Source organism: Trachurus trachurus (assembly GCF_905171665.1).
Source record: "Trachurus trachurus genome assembly, chromosome: 12".
Classification (NCBI taxonomy): domain Eukaryota; kingdom Metazoa; phylum Chordata; class Actinopteri; order Carangiformes; family Carangidae; genus Trachurus; species Trachurus trachurus.
The window spans coordinates 18279776-18298568 of record NC_139908.1 but is presented as its reverse complement, the minus strand read 5'-3'; the positions used below and the strand labels follow the sequence as shown (position 1 = coordinate 18298568).

Sequence of the window (18793 nt, the reverse complement as noted above, 5' to 3'; positions counted from 1 at the left end):
GGCTGTGTTCATGCACATGGCTCGATGAGGGCTCAATGAGCATGCAGGAGATCTGTGGAGAGAGCTGTTTGTTGTAGCGGCCGTAGAAATTTAAAGTTTCAGCTCCATTTCTATGCCATTGGAGATAATGTCTATCTGTTCTCCAGAATATTCTTCATGAAATAATATGATACTCATAAAAATTGACTAAGAACTATCTGAAATTATTCAACTGCAATATGTAGTAGTTGGTCACTGTGTTACAAAGATTCACATGTAATATAAGAGCTGCGTCTTTCCACTCTACAGACTACCCAAGTACTGGAGGACAGGGTAATTACATCATTCCATATCACAATAAATGGCGCTCTCTTCTGCTCTGTATTCACTGCACTGCACAACAAATGATGCTTACCTGGAGAACCGGAGGGTTTTGTGTAAATCAAGGTGATTTCATACACAAAATACTATCGATACAGTAGATGCGTGTGACACAGTATTTGATCCACAGCAAGCTCAACATTTCAGCTGTTTTGTACAACACAAAGAACCCTGTTCTTTTATGTATGGAGTATTTTTGTTTGTCTTTTTACAACCTGGGAAAGTGCTGTCTTAGCCAGTAACACAGAGGCAAACAAATAGCTCATCATTTTGAATATTTACCTTAGTATAACCTTGTCACATTGGTTTAAACAGAGCCAAAAAGGAGTGCAGCTGCCACATCATTGTCTAATTAGGCGTTACTCTAGGTCCATTATTCAGCTTGCATTTCACCATTTTCTCATCAGCTTTCTTGTATACATGTGTAACAATAACCCTTTTCTTTGCCCTTTGAATAGGAATGTAAAAGGACGACTAAATGGCAAGAAGAACTGCCACTAAAACGCTTCGATCGGTTTCACATTGTACTGGTGGGAGATTTTATAGTTATAATAACACCAATAAAGATAAATATAGCTGTAAAGGGCACTCCGGACTAGAAATAAGTATGGATATGTTCCAGTGCTGTTAAAACAGCTTTGACTTTTGTCTTTCTGTCAAGAGGGAGGAGAAAAAGCATGGAACGTATACCCACACCAAGACCAAACAATCCTATGCATATCTTTTAGTTCAAGACTATGAATCTGCACAAAATTGACCGTTACATTCATGAGGAATTACCCCGGCATTGCAATGGTAGAAAAAGTGATCCAGGATCTGGTTCTTGTAAACTGATCAGCACCAAAGTTGAATGTGTTCTTCTCTGGCCTAGACCCCAAATCAACAGACACAGGTGAAAACATAACCTCCTTGGCTGAGAAAACAATGACCAGCACAGGGTCAATGGCTGCTGTGTATATATATACTCTGGTGCTTTTTTTGCCATTCTGTTTACGAGTTTGCAGATGCATCGATGTGGAGCAGTAGTCACAAGAAGAAGTTGTTTTGGTGCCTGGCTGTTTTGGCTCCAGTGGTCCAGAGTTGGTTTGATGATGTGGATGGGTGCAGTTGTTAATGATGTTGGATGTAAACTGCCAGGGCCTGGTGTAGCAGATATTTTGGAGAATGGGCATGTTGTTGGCAATGAACTCTGGTAGCTCAATTATTTGTTTAGTCTAGTCTTTATCCCTGTGTGGCCCAAACCACAGAGCAGTGTGTTGTGTCACAGCGGATGGACGGGTTGTTGGCTGTGGGCCACCACAGTCATTGACAGGCAGAATATCCTCAGCTGTTGCATTGAGTGCATCCCCCTTTTGACTGAATGAATTAAAGTTGTCACCTCAGAGGAAGATGGCACTTTGAATGATTTGGATTGTGTGACTCATTGTGTCATGTTGTATTGATTTGTTTTTCCTTCCTGTCATGTCACGTTGTGATGTTCCTGACTTGGAAATCCAGTGAGAGTAGTGTTGAGAGAGCAGGAGACAGTCACCGCAGCTATTCAAAAGTTCAAACTAGTAATAACAAAGTGTAGAGATGGACACATCACATCTCACCACACCAATAGGCTTGTGCATAGACTGATTGTTACAAGATATTTGCATGCGTTAACTGCCAAATTATAGTGTTTGCTACGTAACAGAATCATCTCTCAGGTATAACGTAGATAATAAGCAATCTTGTTGACACATCTCTATGGAAACATCTGGATTTTAAAAGACTGAGTGTGCAGTGTTGCATGCCATGGTCATAACTGATATAAGACTGTAAGTCCACAGAAGCAGTCCATAAATATTAGCCTAAAGAAATTATAGCCAAAATCAGTCACATTGATACAACTGATTTATCTACTAGACTACCTATATTCTCCATCATAACAGCATCCTGACAGCTGGAAATGTGCTTGTCAAATATTGTTCCCCCTGGATTCAGTATATGACAAGAAGATCACAGGCTGACTTTACCACCTATAACAACTAAGCCCTGTCATTTTTAGCCTGTTATTCCCAAATTTGCCACCATAACAGTGGGGGGACACATCCTGACAGCTGGAAATGTGGCTGTCAGGATGTCATTCCTCCTGAATTCAGTATGACAAGCTCCAAGAAATAATTACTCCAACAAAATAATTTCCTTTCAGGGTGGTGTTTTCACACATTTATTAAAATGTAGAAAAAGCCCTCAGCTTTTAAGGTATTACTTTTTAAGACCAAAAAAATCTGAAATTTAAATTGTGCATAAAAAAAAAAAAATGTATTTCAGGGCTTCGCCATGTCTGATCTTTAATATGGGAAATTGAGAGATTTGTAACTACACTTTAACAGAAATAAGGTTCTTTAAGATCTCATATACTGTATAGCACTGTTTTCCTAAATTGCCAAATATGGTAATATCGGCTATAAGCATAATTTTCTCAGTAAACTTCTCACTCATTTTCACTTGTATAACCTATACCGTATCTTGAGATGTGAAGTGACTTCCTGTTTGCATTGTCTTTACTATAGCTATAGATAATTCTTATAGCAGATCAACTTTGTAAATCACTAGCGTAAATGAACTATTCACTATGAACTGTGAAAGGAATTTGCCAATGGTAGATTTAAGTTTCTCAAACAGTTTCCTAGAATAACTTCCCACTGTTGTCAAAGTCCAAACTCCAGCCTCTTGTCCACTGCATCATCCATAAACATGCCGGCCCTGTAGGCTAACTTCAGGGCATGCAGCAAAGGATGTGTGAAACATCTGAGGTAGCCACACAGATGTCTTGCACAGGTCGTCTTGAACTAGATCAAAGCAACTGAGTCCAGGCTGTGATCTTAATTTTTGAGCAGGGGAGGAATGGCTGACAGGACGTTTACAGGTCTGGGGAGTGAAGTCCTTAATTCCTCTCCTCTGCATCATGCACTGAAAACACTCAGCATGATTTAAAAAAAAAAGCTTTTTAGTGGCTCCAGCAGAACAAAGACTGAACCCTGTAATATAACAGAATTCACTAGTCTCTGTAGCTACACAAGTCTTTCACTCTGTCCTTGCCTTCCCTAAATGAATCTAGTTTATCCAACTCAATTCTCTCTGCTGCTACTTTTGTCCACAGGCATCACGTCTATCCTGTCCACCTCACGTGGGCCGTAAATATGATGATATGGTACATACTCTGCTCTGAGCCCCTGTTCTCCCTCTCTATCCTTCCCTTTGTTCACCTTTCCTCTCTGCACCATGTGCTCCTGTAGATTAGAGCTGGCATTTGCTTCCTGAATACCCCAGGTGGGTACTGAAAGCACGAGTGCAAGTCCCAGACTGAGGCCAACATAAGGTTAACTGAATGCAGACTTGATCCTAGCCACCAAGGAACTCTAAGCTAGCTTGGCTTGACATGCTGGCTCTCCATACTTTTTGCAAATCCAAATCTCCAAGCCCTAGGTTTTGTCTTTCTCCGCAGAGCCAGACAAGGAGTTTTGGTGGCTTTCTCTTTTCTTTTTTAGTTGAACATCGAGGGGAATGTGCTTTAATAGCCTGCAGGCTCTTTAGGTGTCTTTCCGCACTCAGGTTTTGATTGGCAGCCCAGGGATTCAGGCAGTATTACCACAGTTATCTCACCACACCACACACCGAACAGCACTCAAAGCCTCCTGAGCTGTCTGTCATGCCTCTTAATTTGCACCATAAGCAGATGAGTTGAAAAAGGATAAAATACCTGAACAGGGGTTTGAGCGGGTCATTTAAGGACACAGACATGAAGCGGAAAGGTGACATTGGCAAATGTCACCATTGCATCTTCCAGAAGTCATTTATTGAATCCCTTTCATACCCTCTTCATGCACAAACTCTGCAATATATTAAACATATTTGATCACTTAAACCAGGCTATTGGTGACTGGGAAAAAAGAAAATTCTCCATGTTTATCTACTAAGTGATTACCAGTATATTGTAACTATAGAAACACATGTTCACCCCCTCGCATTAATGCTGAGCAGTGTCTGTCCATGTTAAACCAGGGTCAGAAGCAGGTCTATGGATCCGCCTACACTGACCTTTGGCTTGTGCTGTTTGGTGCTTTGCCTTCTCACTGTTGAACTGTTTCCCATCATGATATCATCTTGTTGGCATATTTTTTTGAATTATCTTTTTTCTCTGTCTCCACCAGACTCCCACGGCATGGACCTGTTTGCAGTTGCGGTTCATGAGTTCGGTCACGCCATCGGCCTGGTCCACACCTCAGCTATAGAGTCCATCATGAGGCCGTACTACCAGGGTCCAGTGGGAGACCCTCTGAAATACGACCTACCCTATGAAGACAAGGTCCGCGTCTGGCAGCTCTACGGTATGAGGGAACATGAAGTCAACCTACTCTGTGTGTGTGTGATTGTGTTTTGGAGGAGGGATCAAGCTATTTGCATTTTCATTAGAATTTCCATTAATAAATCTGCCTCAAGTGTAATATTAAGTGAGCACACACACATCAAAAGTGATATTTCAGTCAGTGATTAAAACTGAGAATCGTGCTGTCAAAATATAAAATAGAGTGGTCATTTAACTATGAAGCGGGTGGCTTTATTAGGTGCTGGGCAGCGTAAGCTGCCAGGAATGAAAACATTTGACTGTAAACAGTACTGTAACCATATACCATCCAATTATTCCTGAAAAACAAACTGAAAATATTTTGGAGTCATGGTTGATGAAGTTTGGTAAATATCAGAATTATATCTCAAAAATTGAATTTTCTAGAACATTTTGAATTCTGCTCTCATGGGAACAACTGCAGTCAATGTAAGAGTGGCATTTTTAAACATCATATTTTCTCTTATGAAGCAAAAACAGATTTCAATAACAGTATTTCTGACATTTTGACATTTTTTGAAATCTGCCTTGACAACTGCTGGCTGGCCAATAAGCTCAATGAGTTAGGAGCTGGTTATTGGTGGTTGTGAGTTCAAGCCCCAGCAAGGGTGATGATGATGACACATCAAAATGCTAGATGTCCTCACTTGGAAACACATGACAATAGTCCTCATGGTGGCGTTACAGCACGCCTCTAAATTTCAAAACTTTGAAAATTCATAACAAATCAATGTGCTACAGCTTTGGAACTTTCACTTTCAAATTGCCTAATTTTGCCTAAAATTGTCCGGCCCCGACCTTTGCTGCGCAGCAGGTATAATTAGAATATATTATTATAATTCATCATTATTTCTGGAAGATGTCTCTACTTCCTCTTTGATCAATCCTGTGAAATCTCTGCCCATATCTGCACACACACAATCTTCCTCTACTCCACTGACCATGACTCATGAGCCTCTTCTGTAATTATGTATGTCGCTGGTGACAGCTCAGCAAACTGAAGGTAGTGAGACCTTCCTTACACTGGAAGCAGTTGATGAGTTCTGTAGAGCAAGGTTATTGATTTAATGAAAATATGGATGGAGTTAATTGGACTTCGTTATGGCACATGACCTTATCACACCGTTCCCAGATACAGGAAATAGCAGTGTGAGAGAGGAGAATGATAAACATGAAGAGGTGAGTGAAGTGCAGAAATAAATGGTGAGGGCATGTGAATTAAATCAAACTGAAGTGGAGTGAAGTGGAGTGAGGTGAAGAAAGAGATGAAACTGACAAAAAGAAGAAAAGAGAAGAATTATTCCTGGAACAAATGGGACAAAATGGGAAAGTAACAACATTACACAAGATCGTGACTAGAGCAAACACCTAAGAAGAAAAATAAGCAGAATATAATGTGTTGTAATTTGGAAATGTATCTCCTCCCAGGTGTCAGGGACTCGGTGTCCCACACAAACAGACCGGTCAACCCCTCCCAGACGGCCGAGCCTCCTGTCCTGCTGGACCTTCCCGAAAACAGAACCACCGTCCTGTGAGTAAAATATTCATAGAGATCCAGCAACTTTGACGTGCAGCAAAAAAAGTTACAGAACTAGACTTCATAAAATAAGAAAAAAAAAACATTCACTTTAGTTTATTCAACAATCCCTCAGGCTCTAACTGCAGGAGCCTACTTTCATGCCCAGATAAAAAGCAGTGACCCTGCATCATCAATGCTGCAGCTTTGTTGGGTGAAAGCAAATGTTTTCCATCCTTCGCTCACTCTGTAAATCCCATTCAACATGACACTGCCTGCCAGGAGTGCCCCAGAGAGAACGGTGTCAATAAAAATCAAATGGCACGGTACAATTTTGGTACCAAAACTGATGCTTTGCTCCACTGCTGACTCAGGACACATCTTATAGGACATGCTGTTTTTTTGATATGTCTCATGGCCTCAGTTTGATCACGCACTTCCTCTCTCAGTCTCAAGCTTATATGCAAATGTGACGATGCTGTTAAGACAATAAGATAAATTCAATGGGTTTCACGCAGGTGATGTTATTGCAGTGTAACTGTACTGCATGTCATTGTAGAGGGTTCTATGAGGATTCCCTGTGCATCAGTATAATTACATTGTGATTGTTTTTTAATTTTCTGACTTTTTTCCTACCTCCACTCAGATACAAGGTAATGAATCCACGCAGGAATACTTTACATTTATTGTAAAAGCACTTTTTTTGGACCTTGATCTGAAACTGTGTGGTGCCAACAGAGCAAATTAGCTAAGAGGCTGAGAGTGAGTATGGGAGCCTGTCTGTCTAATTAAGTAATTCCCTGAAGCAAGTTTGGGAGTCTATCAACCGTATTTTTTAGATTATAACGGATAATTAGACTTAAATTTGTCCATTTATGTATTTTGAATGTACACAAACTCACACTCACGCACAGACACCCAAACCACCAAGCATTCATCATAAAGCAGCCCCCAAGAGGTCCAACCAAAAACACTTCTCTAAATGTCTTCATTCAAATTAGTTTCGCAAAAAAAAACCACTCAAGCATATGAATTCACACATAGGCATCAGGAAACAGTAATGGAGTGACGTTATATTTAACCATCTTTTGCTCTCCAGTCTCAGACCTCCACTCTCTTTATTAGTCATTTCCCACTGACTCCATCAGGTTCATAATGTATAAAAAAAAAAGCTGGATTAGGTCCTGACAAGAGCACCGATACTGACCACGAGGCAGTGAATGGTGTTAATAGAGCTCTTTGTTGGTAATATAAGGCCTGGCGAGCTCCCACTCAACAGCCCCGTGGTGCTAATGGCTTCGTCATTGGCAGGCGGGCCACATCAGTGCTTTAAATCACTTATAAACCTTGGGGATAAATGAAGGACCTCACCCTGTCAACGTGAGAGCATCTCCTCCTTTATTTTGCCTGCTCTCACTGATTCATCTTTCCAGACACAGCGGGGCGAAAGAAAAAGTGTTAACAAAATCTGGATGGATAAAGAAGATGATGAAAACATATCTCATTTAAAGCAAACATCTATTCATGGTTTTCAGTCATATCATTTTTTTCATACATACAGTAGCTCATGTAATACGTCATTTTAGATGTTAGGGAACATCAGAGTTCAGAGACAACATGCTTTGTGCTATTTAAAGATTTAAAGTGTTATAAATGTCCAGTTATACACAAGAAGTTCTTTTTCTCTCTTTTTTATAATCCTCCCTCCTTCTGTCTTCTTCACATCTCTCAGGCTGGCGCGAGATGCTCCAGACAGATGCTCCAGTCACTTTGATGCTGTGGCCCAGATACGAGGGGAGGCCTTCTTTTTCAAAGGTACAGCAACACAAAAGAGAGAAAGCTGGACGCAAAGCTACAGAGCTGCGTGGGGAAAAAAAAAAAATTAAAGAAAAAGAAATTAGCTAAATGAGCGGACGTAAGCGGAGGAAACGCACATTAAGGAAGGACAGAGAAAGGGAAAGAGGATGAGGATGCGGGCTTGGAGGAGAGGGAGGGGGGGGTGGGTTAGCTGTAGACACCCGACTGAGCCAGTTGAGCCCTGCTGAGAGACTGCAGTCCAAAAATTACATCAGGCTTTCATGCTTTTCCCCTCCGGAGGGATCACCCCGAGCCGCACTGACAACAGAAACAAGAAGCAGGCTCACATACCTTGTGTTAACAAAGTTTCCTGAACTTTAACTGACTGCTTTGTAAACCATTTTCTATCCTCTATATAAGTCACAAGAGATCACACAAACTATCATTGTTAAAATCACTTTGTATCTTCAGTGTTGTTGTTCTTTTCAGACATTCAATTGATCCAGTCTTTCACAAGAATACTGTCTGGCATTCATGAATCTGTTTTGTTGTAAAGAATGTAAACCCTCATTTTCACTGAGCCTTGAACATGTTCTGAAACGTAGCACGTTGGTAAACTCTGCTGAATGTCGATATGACCATGAGAGAACTGCTGATGAAAGGAAACAGTCCCTGCTTTGATAGAGATACAACATGCTCATTGTTAATGTCCAGCCACTTCGATTATCCATCCCACTTAAAACAATATTTAGTTCCATACAGATCATAAAACTCCTCAACACTTGGTGTCACATCACTTGGTTTCCAAAGAAATAGTAGACGTGCATGCAAATGCAAAGCTCCTTCTGACTGGAACAACTTAACATCCTATGTTAGATCGGTCACATCTGTTACATCCGTCCATCGGTTACGTCTCTTTAAGACCTCCAAACATGTTGTTGCAATTAATTGCATAATTTACCCACTGTATCCTCAATGTATGTTTTTATTTTTGATATCGCTGATGATTGCCTCTGGTTGTTTGTTCTTATGATGGGGTTAAGGGCTGGTGGGATAGAATCTGGCTTTGAATGTGTACTGTATGTTCTGTGTTGTGTGTCTCATGGAGATGATTCATCTCAAGGGGCTACCCTCTTAAATATAAAATGCCTATATACACACAAACAGCCCAATGACAGTATGAACCGTCTAAGTCCTCATCACATTAATATGCTCTTGCGCTGTTTTAAGTTTCCCCCTTCAGGCAACGGATAAAAAAGCCACTAGACCCCTTTATCAGTCGTCAGCAGCAACCTGAATATCGCTGGTCCTCTTGACTCAAATCCGTCTTTTTTCCTCATAGGTAAATACTTCTGGCGACTGACTCGGGAGAAGCACCTGGTGTCTCTGCGTCCGGCTCAGATCCATCGCTTCTGGAGGGGCCTCCCAACAAATCTGGACGGTGTAGACGCTGTCTATGAGAGACCTGGAGACCACAAAATAGTCTTTTTCAAAGGTACAGCAACAAAAATACGCAGTCAAGGCTTGGTTTAGTCTGGTTCAATAGTGTTATGGTTTGATGTTTTGATATTTTTCCTTATCCTTCTGTCACAGGTTAATGATGAAATGAGTTTAAATAAATATAATGGTTCAAATATGCATAGAGAAGCATATACAGTGCATCCAGAACATTTTCCCAAAAACTGCTGACGACCCACTGACTTTTTAAAATGTGATTCATTCTCACTATAAAGAGGCCTGATGAAAAGAGACAGTTCACAGCTCCCTTACAATGTGGCTGCTACTCTGAAGGAAAATGTGGCACATTTTTCTCTGTGTGCCATTTGGCAGAAAAGGTACAAATGCAATTTATAAATAAATAAAAAAAACAGAGGTGCAGAAACAAGGGCACGATTTGATGAAATTCAAAACAGCTTTCCAGGCAGGGAACGTTCATCTCTGGCTGCATATCAAAAATTTGTGTAAATCTTTTATGTTTATTTCAAGAGTGTCCTTATACAAATATGCCTCTCATCTTTTTAAATGTATCATCTAAAATGGATACACTGTCTCCTGTGAGTGATGTTTATAACTGTAGGTTTTCCACATCCACTCTCTTCAGGTCTAAAGTACTGGGTGTTTAAAGACAATATCGTGGAGGAAGGTTACCCTCGTTCAATCAGTGACTTTGGCCTACCCTTGGAAGGCATAGATGCAGCTTTTGTTTGGCTCCACAACGATAAAACCTACTTCTTCAAGGACAGCCGCTACTGGCGCTACGATGACCACCTGAGGCGTATGGACCTGGGCTACCCTAAAGACAGCACGCTCTGGAAGGGGCTGCCGCCACAGCTGGACGACGCCATGAGGTGGTCTGACGGTAAGGAGCCTAAAAAACCAACACTTTCTATGTTCATCAGTGTCCATAGTAATGCTTGGCACAGCACTGAAAGATGATGAATTGTATCCTCTAGAAACTTAGAAACCTTCATCTAGCTCTTCTCAGATATGCCCAGGTATACTTCAGAAATGTTGGGAGATGTAGTCCTTTTAGTGGTTTTAGTTTTAGTGTTGTTAAAAAAAAACAAATCAAAAGACAACCCAAAAGAGACCCAATGTTGAAAACTAGGTCCTTTGATTTACTGACATACACAGTCTCATGGCATTGTTTCACTCTTCAGTTTGAGACTGAAGGTGAACGTTGACATTGAAAGTCTTGTTTGGGGGTTGAAGTTCCCAGTATGCTTAAAAAAACAAAAAACAGACCATTTAACACTCAATTTCTTGATTATCCAAAACAGACAATTTGACAATCATACCCACTGCTGCAATTGAGCAAGGACAGGATTTAACTCTTGAGCCCATAGATGTGAAAATGGTAAGTTTATAGACTAATAAAAAAGCAGTCTTTTGGCATTTCTCTATATCAAAACAAAACTTCTTCAAAGAACTTCTGAAGATTAATAAAGTTGTCTTGCTACTTTTTGGATATTTCACAAAATAAATGATCACGACTTTATCGCCAAAAGTGATCCATCACATTGAGTGAGAAGGTGTGTAGAAAGAAGCCAGTGAGATATTTTGACCTCCTCTATCTTGATTAAAAATTGATCATAAAGACATTCTGATTGATTACATTCGATGCAGAGATGATGAATCACCACTGTCTGTTTCTTCCAGCGATAATTTATTATATTTCTCAGAGAAAAATAGAGATGAAACACTCCACCAGAGTTATCAGATACCACTGGTATCTCTGGTATTTCTGGGGCCTAAGGCAAGACCGTGCAATATCCTTCTCAGAGGAAATCCTCAGAGAAGTATGAACTAAGACAGAATATATGAGAATATGAGACAAGGATGGAACAATTATGCAAGTTAGCAAACATGCAGCTTCAAGCCTTGAATAAAGTCTTACAGGCTCAAATGATTACTCTGAGGCAACTTCCAAGGAGTAGTAAAACATTGTAGTTAAAGCCATGCTAGTGGCATGACTTTGGGGGTTGAAATGTGAGTCTGACAATTGACTGCACATTACTTTTTACATTTTTTTAGGTGATCCCTTGACTTTTGCTTTAGCATGATACTGTGGGGTTGATATTCTTGTTTTTTTATTGACATTACTGAACAAGTATTGGATGGATTATTACCGTAATATTTGTTACAGACAGCACCTTAATCCAAAAATACATTTCTGTTTTGCTGAAAAATGACCCAAATGCAGAACAGACAGGAAACGAGACACAGGTGATACAATCACACAGGTGAGACACATGAGGTAACCATAGCAGGGAGCACACAGGAAGACAGGACACTGAACTTCAAAATAAAACAGGAAATGAGACAAACCATGACACCAAGATGGTGTATCCTAAAGCCTTTTATTGATCCCATGACTTTTTCTCTTGTGCTGTCATGACGTTGGCATTGTGGTTTTGAGATTTCAACAACTGTTTGTTTAATGCAATCAAATTTGGTACAGCTGTTAATGCTCACAGTATGAACTCTGGTTTCCCCTTTACCTTTTATTCAGCAATATAATCAGGTCAGATTTTCACTGGGTTCAATATTCTGTAAAGTACAATGTTTCAAGTAATAACTGGTGACATTACCTCAATTTTACCTTAATAGGTGGTGACAAAGATAGTAATTTACGTTATACTGATATGATTGATATGATATTATTGTTTTTATTCAGGGTTTTACACCACTTTTTTGAGTAGGCTACTCTTGTTTATCAGCAACTTCTTTATTATTTTCAGAGACGGCAAACATGCAACATGAATGAAACATACTGTACATTTAATATGGCTTTTAGAATTTTAGAATTTCATCAGTGGTATTTTACATTTGCTGTCAAAAAAGTATACATTAACACTAACTGTTTGCTAGTATTACATAATACTTGTGACAATAGTTTGAATTTATTTATTAGTTTGAATTGACTTCTGTTGCCGGTAGATAAAACATCCCGTCTGAAAGAAAATATTCCATATTCCAACATTTATGGTCATTCTTACAGTACATTCTCTTATATCGTTCATTTTTTTTTGAGTTTATTGTATTTTGGCAGTCCCTGGTTGTTGCCATAGCTGCAGTATGCAGATTAGAGGCACATTTGCATTTGATTGTTTTTTTCATATGTCAAAATATTTTTTTTTAACCTTTATCTGTTATTTTGACGTAGCACACGCGGTCGTCTCTGCCAACACTCTGCTCCACATTCACACAGTCAAACACAGTCAAACCTTGGAGCAGGCCCAGTGTAATCACAATGAGCAGCTCCACTGTAACAGCTGAGTGTCAAGGTCACAACGCCTGCTTCCATCAACACATCAACTCATCCAATCACGTTTGCAAGAGGTGTAAAGTAGTCAAATGGCATTTGTTTGAGGAAATTTGTGCAGCATCTCTCTTGTACTGGACTGGACTGGCCTGTATGTGTATGTGTATGTGTATGTGTATGTGTATGTGTATGTGTATGTGTATGTGTATGTGTATGTGTGTTTGTGTGTATTTGGCCCTGGGTGGTGCTAGATTTTAAAAATACCCCTTAAAAAAACAACCATAGAGTGCTGATATTCGAGACCACTCTCAGTGGGAGCCAGGATGTCCCTAATCCCCCCCTGCAGCATGTGAATACAAGGAAGCTCTTTCCCTGTCAGGTGTTTAGTGGTTTGTGTTCTGTCTTCTGAGCTTGTAGACTCGGAGGTCCTGCTCCAAGCTCTTTGATGTGTGCACGCACATGTGTGTATATCCATGCGTGCACACATTTGTTTGTGTGTGCGTGTGTGACAGAGAGAGAGGCCAATTGCACAGTCCCCACTCTGCTTCACCCCCGGCCATTATCACCTCAGTGCCTGGAAGGGTAAACTTGGAAACCTACATGCACAAGTGCGCATAGAAAGACCATGGGGCCTGGGAACTGGAGCCACATCAAAGCCTGGTCTCTTTTTGTTTCACCAGCTCAGGATGAATAGAGAAAGAAAAGAGATAGAAACAGACAGAGGGAGAGAAAAAGAGTGATATGACAGCAAGAAGAAGGGAGAAGATACAGCAACACCTCATTATGAAAATAGATCAGAAAGAGTGGGAGGGATGGAAGAAAAGAGGAAGCGAAGGTGAATCCAGACAAGAGGAGATACGGTATGGGGACACCTGAGGATAAAGATAATAAAGACAACGATAGAAAAGTAGGAGATGTTAGAAAGATAGATGGTTTGACTCTGAGGACAAATAGAGAAATCACAGAGAGGCAGAGAAGGTAGTAAAACCATAGCGAATGGTTGCTGTGGAGGGAAAAAAAGAAGCATTAAGGGTATTAATGTAGCTCTAATGGTGACAATAATCATAGCTGCTGACATCAGTATGGCATCCAAGAATAGTTAAGCCTTTTAGCCATAAGGAGGAAAATGAAATTTTTCAGGCATGAATATTATCTATACCTGTAGAGGAAGTTCACATATCAGTTGTGTCACATCAGCAGAGTCGAAGCTATAACCTCTGTTGCCGTACTCAGGAAGTGAGTCCAGGTTTTTGCTTTTTGTTTTTCATTAGGAATTTTAGAGTGTAGGTATTTTGAGGGCCGTCTGTCCTTTTTATTAAAATGAGGATGAACTTAAACTGAACTGAGTTGTTTTTTACTACGGTGGTGTTTGCAGGAAATGAGTAAACCACCTGAAACAGACATTTCTCCAGCTACAGTTAATAGAGTTTCAAGAAGAGAGAAGAGAGAAGGTGAAGGCTGATGGTATCTTTTGTTGACTTATTGTCAGCAAATCCCCTAAAATGACCACAACCAACAATGAATTGATCCTACTAGCATTAAAGCAGAAGTGAGTGATCCGGTCGTTTTCGCTAATGCTGCGTTCCAGGCAGGCTTTTGAAATCGTAAATTACAGCTTCAAGTCACAACTTACGACTTTGTAGCGTTCCAGGCAACCCACTCGTGTTTTTCCGACCTGTTTTACCGGTGAAAGTCACTATAACGGCCACTCGTAACTTCCGACCGGTGAACTCGTACCAGATCGAACTGGTACCACTTCACGGTCGGAAAAATACGAGTTTCCTTGAACGCACCATAACAGTCCTCGTCGCTACGTCACCACATTCACGGCGTTCCTTGGCTGCACACACAGCCCTGCATGCCGTTCTCTCTCCTCATTGGATAAAAACTGTAGGATACGATAAATGTTTTCTCTTCGGCTCAGAGCAGAGCAGAGGGACTGAGAGACCCGTGTTTCAGTCCAAACACTCTATGTAAGTGATTGCTGTCGGAAGATATAACTATTTAAGACTTATATTAACACAAATATATCACTCACTTCTGCTTTAACAATATCCTGTGTAGCTAAGGTCTGACAGAGTTAACACTGGTGTTACAGTTTATCTCAATTGCTTTGATGCATTTCACACACCAGAAACGTCATTCACTCTCACAACTCTTCATGCACTTCTCAACAACAGCTCATGTATTCCTCTTAACACAAAATCATAATGCAGACCTTTCTAAAACGATCACAACCATGATCACAGGTGTCAAAACAATCCAGTCAATCACCTCAACCGTGTAACCACACCAGTGAATTAAACCTTTTAACAAGCGCTTCAAAACCTAGACGCCAAATGTTTAACACAGTAAAGTAGTTTGTCTTGAAGGGCTTTACATAGTATTATAACAACATCCTCTGCCCTTAGACAGAAAAAACTCCAAGAAAACTCTTAACAGGAACAAAAGAGGTGAAACTTTGGGATGAGCGACAGAGAAGGGATCCCTCACCCAGGACGGGTAGACGTGCAATACATATTGTATACAAACAAGAAAAGTTTGCGACATGTAATATGGAAAAACATGGAAATGGAATTGGTCAGTTAAAGGGATACTTCACCCAAAATAGATAATTCACCAATTTTCTACTCACCGTCATAGCCAATGAAGGGTTTGGAGAACTTTCAGAGTCATCAAAACACTTTTGGAGTTCCAGGCGGGGTTCAGCTGGCAACAGATTTTCATATAATGGCGGCGGATAATGCTCACTTTTGAATTGTCCAAAACACACACTATGAAACATCCAAATACCTCCATACTGCTTGTCTGTACTGACCCAAGTGTCCTGAAGCCGCGACATGAAAAAGTTGTTCGGAAAAAAATGTATTTGATCTCTGTTTTTAGCCTTGTTGTAGTAGTAGCTCTCAGTGGCTCTGTTGATGTTTGTGCGGATGATGTTCTTCTGTGTTTACATCATCTAATGATTTACAACGCAGCAAATCTCGCGAATGTGCACAAACCTCTGATATCAACAAAATAAGATTTTTATAGATTTCTTTGTGTCAAGCACTTAAAGCACAAAAAGGACTGTTGTTATCATTAAGGTTATCACTTGTGTTGGACAGTGAACCTATTTTTCACAATGACACAATGCAGTTGAAGGACTGTTCCCCCAAAGTGGTATTTTATCAGAAGCACATAGGCTGTAGTTTTTCTTTTCTTTTATCTTGCCAGTTCCTATTTGGTATTCTGGTTACTCCAATTAACTTAAGTATCCTAAAGTGAAAGGGCAGGCTCAGGGGGGGGTTGGGGGATGGGGGTGGTCCAGTAATGATCGAGTGGCACAGTGCAATTACAGTGTCACGATCGCTGTGATCTGTGCTGCCAAACACCCCCACAGAGACCCTGCAAAATTACATTCATTCTGATGCATGTGCAGTATAAACTCTTTTATCTATGTAATTCTGGCTGGTTTTATTCACTGTCTCATCAAAATGGACATGTGTGTTCAATTTGTTTATAATTATATGAATTCAGTTGTTACAATGAATTGCGTTACAATTAATGTGCAATGAGAAGAGGCATTATAATGAGAATTTACAAATGAAATGAATTCATTAACAAACTGTTAAAAAAAAAGAAGATGAAAAAACGGTTGAACTGAAAGGTTGAATCCAGATTTTAGTCAGAGCACAATGTGCTTTCCCATTTCCTATTAGCTGTTTGATTTCCTTATCATGTAACTTCTCCCTTTACCCTCTTCACTTTGGGCCATGTGCTGTTAAAATGAGGCACAAGGAGACAAATTAGTGATGGCATGACTCAAGCCCTCTGATTGGTTGAACAGCCACATCCACGGCCTACCTTAACTATCTTTTCTAATGCTGCTCAGGGACCCAGAAGAACATAATTGTGCACCAGGAGATTTCACCTTTGCTTTCACTCTCTTGAAATATTCAACACATACGTATATACAACATTTGATTGACAAGTGAAATGATGAGTGTTGTGCCATTGGAGACAACATCAACTTCAGCACCTAGTTCCCACATCAATGTTACACATCAGTCTACGACAGCCAATTGTCAGTTAATTAGGTACGTATTTGTAGTCATATCATGTATGGATTCCTAAAACATTAATACACTGATTTACAATTATTATTTTTTTTTATTCAATTTCTTTTCTTATTTATACTTTTTTTTTTATGAATGTCTATTTTATTGCACAATTGATCATTCATAAATTATATTTTTTATTGCTATTTCCATGACATTTTGTCCTCTGTAGGACTGGCATAAGGTTACATGTAGTTACATAATAAACATATTATGACTTTGGTTATGGTCTTACCAATTAAGTTATTCAAATCAAACAAAATACACCAACTATCCAAAGAGTCTATTTCAGGGATTGTTTGTGCATGCTGCGGCTGCTGCTTTTCAATTATTCAGTCTCCTCCAATGTGGGTGCTCAATCTTGCAGCTATCACTAGCAGTTATTGGCTACAACCCAGCTTCTCTGCACAAGATCCAAGTTTATACAGGCTGCATCTGCCACCTTCAAATTGGATCACATCATCTATCAGATTCCCTGGTTACATCATCACAGTCCCAAAACATCCAATACCAACAAAAGGAGGGAAAAAAAATACCTGGTGACTGGCGACACTGGTCTGTGCCAGATTAGATTTTACTTTCATATAAAGAATGGATTTCACCAGCCAAATGCTTTTTTTTTTTACACCAAGCTTGTGTCAATAGAGTAAGAGCTCCAGTTTTATGTGATCACATTGAGCAAAGTGCTGTTTTGTGAAATTGTTTTTTTTTTTCTGGAGACGTTCTCCTTCAGTCAGGAGAGTGTAGCTGGAGGTTAACAAGTAAAAATACAACTTTTACAGGAAACAACACTGAACTGATCATACTACTCTCTACAGACAAGAGGAGTGTTGGAGGAAAAACTAGGAAAACTATTATTTGTCCAAACTTTTAAAATGTTTTGCTACAGAAGAAACAATCAATGCTGCTCTTTCAACTGATGTGAACTCTCCTGTCCAAAACTCATGAGTGTGAAACAAAACTGTTACAGTGTTGAATGAAAAATTATGATTTTTCATGATCATGATGTGCTTTTACACACCCACAGATATACTGTATATCTCCAGTAATACTGATCAAAGTATTATTTTCACTGCATCTCAGACAGTGAGGTAATACCGGTGTGAAAGCACCAAACATACTGTAAGCACTCTCCACTCTGGATCGGACCAGTGGTTCACGAAATTAAGGCCTGTGTTGTTTTATGTGTTTTGTGCTTGTTGTGTGTTTCAAATGAGAGCGCAGACAATTCTATATGAATAATGGAGTATACAGCCTTGCTCCATGTTGCAGGCAGATACTAATGTCATCCCTCTGCCCTCTCCCTCCAAAGGCTCGTCCTATTTCTTCAAGGGGAAAGAGTACTGGCGAGTGCCTGGCAGCGACATGGAGGTGGAGCCGGGATTCCCCCGCCTCATCGCTAAGGACTGGCTGCTGTGCACCGAGATGCAGTCGGACTCTCCGAACACAGAGCCCAAAAGCACGGAGACGAGAGTCAATGGGCACTACCGCCCAGACCACGCAGAGAACGGATACGAGGTGTGTTCCTGCACCTCTGACACCGCCTCGCCTTTGGGCGTCCGCCTTTCCCCATCTCCCCTCTGGCTGCTGCCACCACTCTGGACGCTCTCGCTGGCCCTCCACTCTGAACTGCTATGATGCCAAAGCATGGGACAAAGTTCCTGAGCTGACTGGTGGAGGGCCAGTGGACACTAAGTAAAACAGACAACTGGAATATTTAGTTTTTATTATATAATTTGGTATCTTTTCTGCTCTAATTTTGCTGTTATTTATTTTACGTGTCATTTGGTGGGCACAGCCAACTTATGTAGTCCTTATAGGCATCAACCCACTCACAATGCTTTACAGAGTTGTTACTGAATGGTCAAACTGCCTCA

At 40.3% G+C, this 18793-nt stretch overlaps 1 protein-coding gene across 1 annotated transcript in view; it reads left to right on the top strand.

Annotated features, from left to right (window-relative positions):
• The window catches only part of LOC310994349 (matrix metalloproteinase-17-like), a gene marked incomplete at both ends in the record, with an annotated part of 70250 nt that extends 51696 nt beyond the window's left edge, over positions 1-18554 (top strand). Inside the window, 6 exons of the mRNA XM_083983000.1 lie at positions 4545-4721; positions 6167-6269; positions 7987-8069; positions 9394-9546; positions 10153-10410; positions 18229-18554. Of these exons, the coding sequence (XP_083839126.1) occupies positions 4545-4721; positions 6167-6269; positions 7987-8069; positions 9394-9546; positions 10153-10410; positions 18229-18554 (1100 nt within the window). The remainder of the gene's footprint in view (positions 1-4544; positions 4722-6166; positions 6270-7986; positions 8070-9393; positions 9547-10152; positions 10411-18228) is intronic.
• Between the last annotated feature and the right edge of the window lie 239 nt (positions 18555-18793).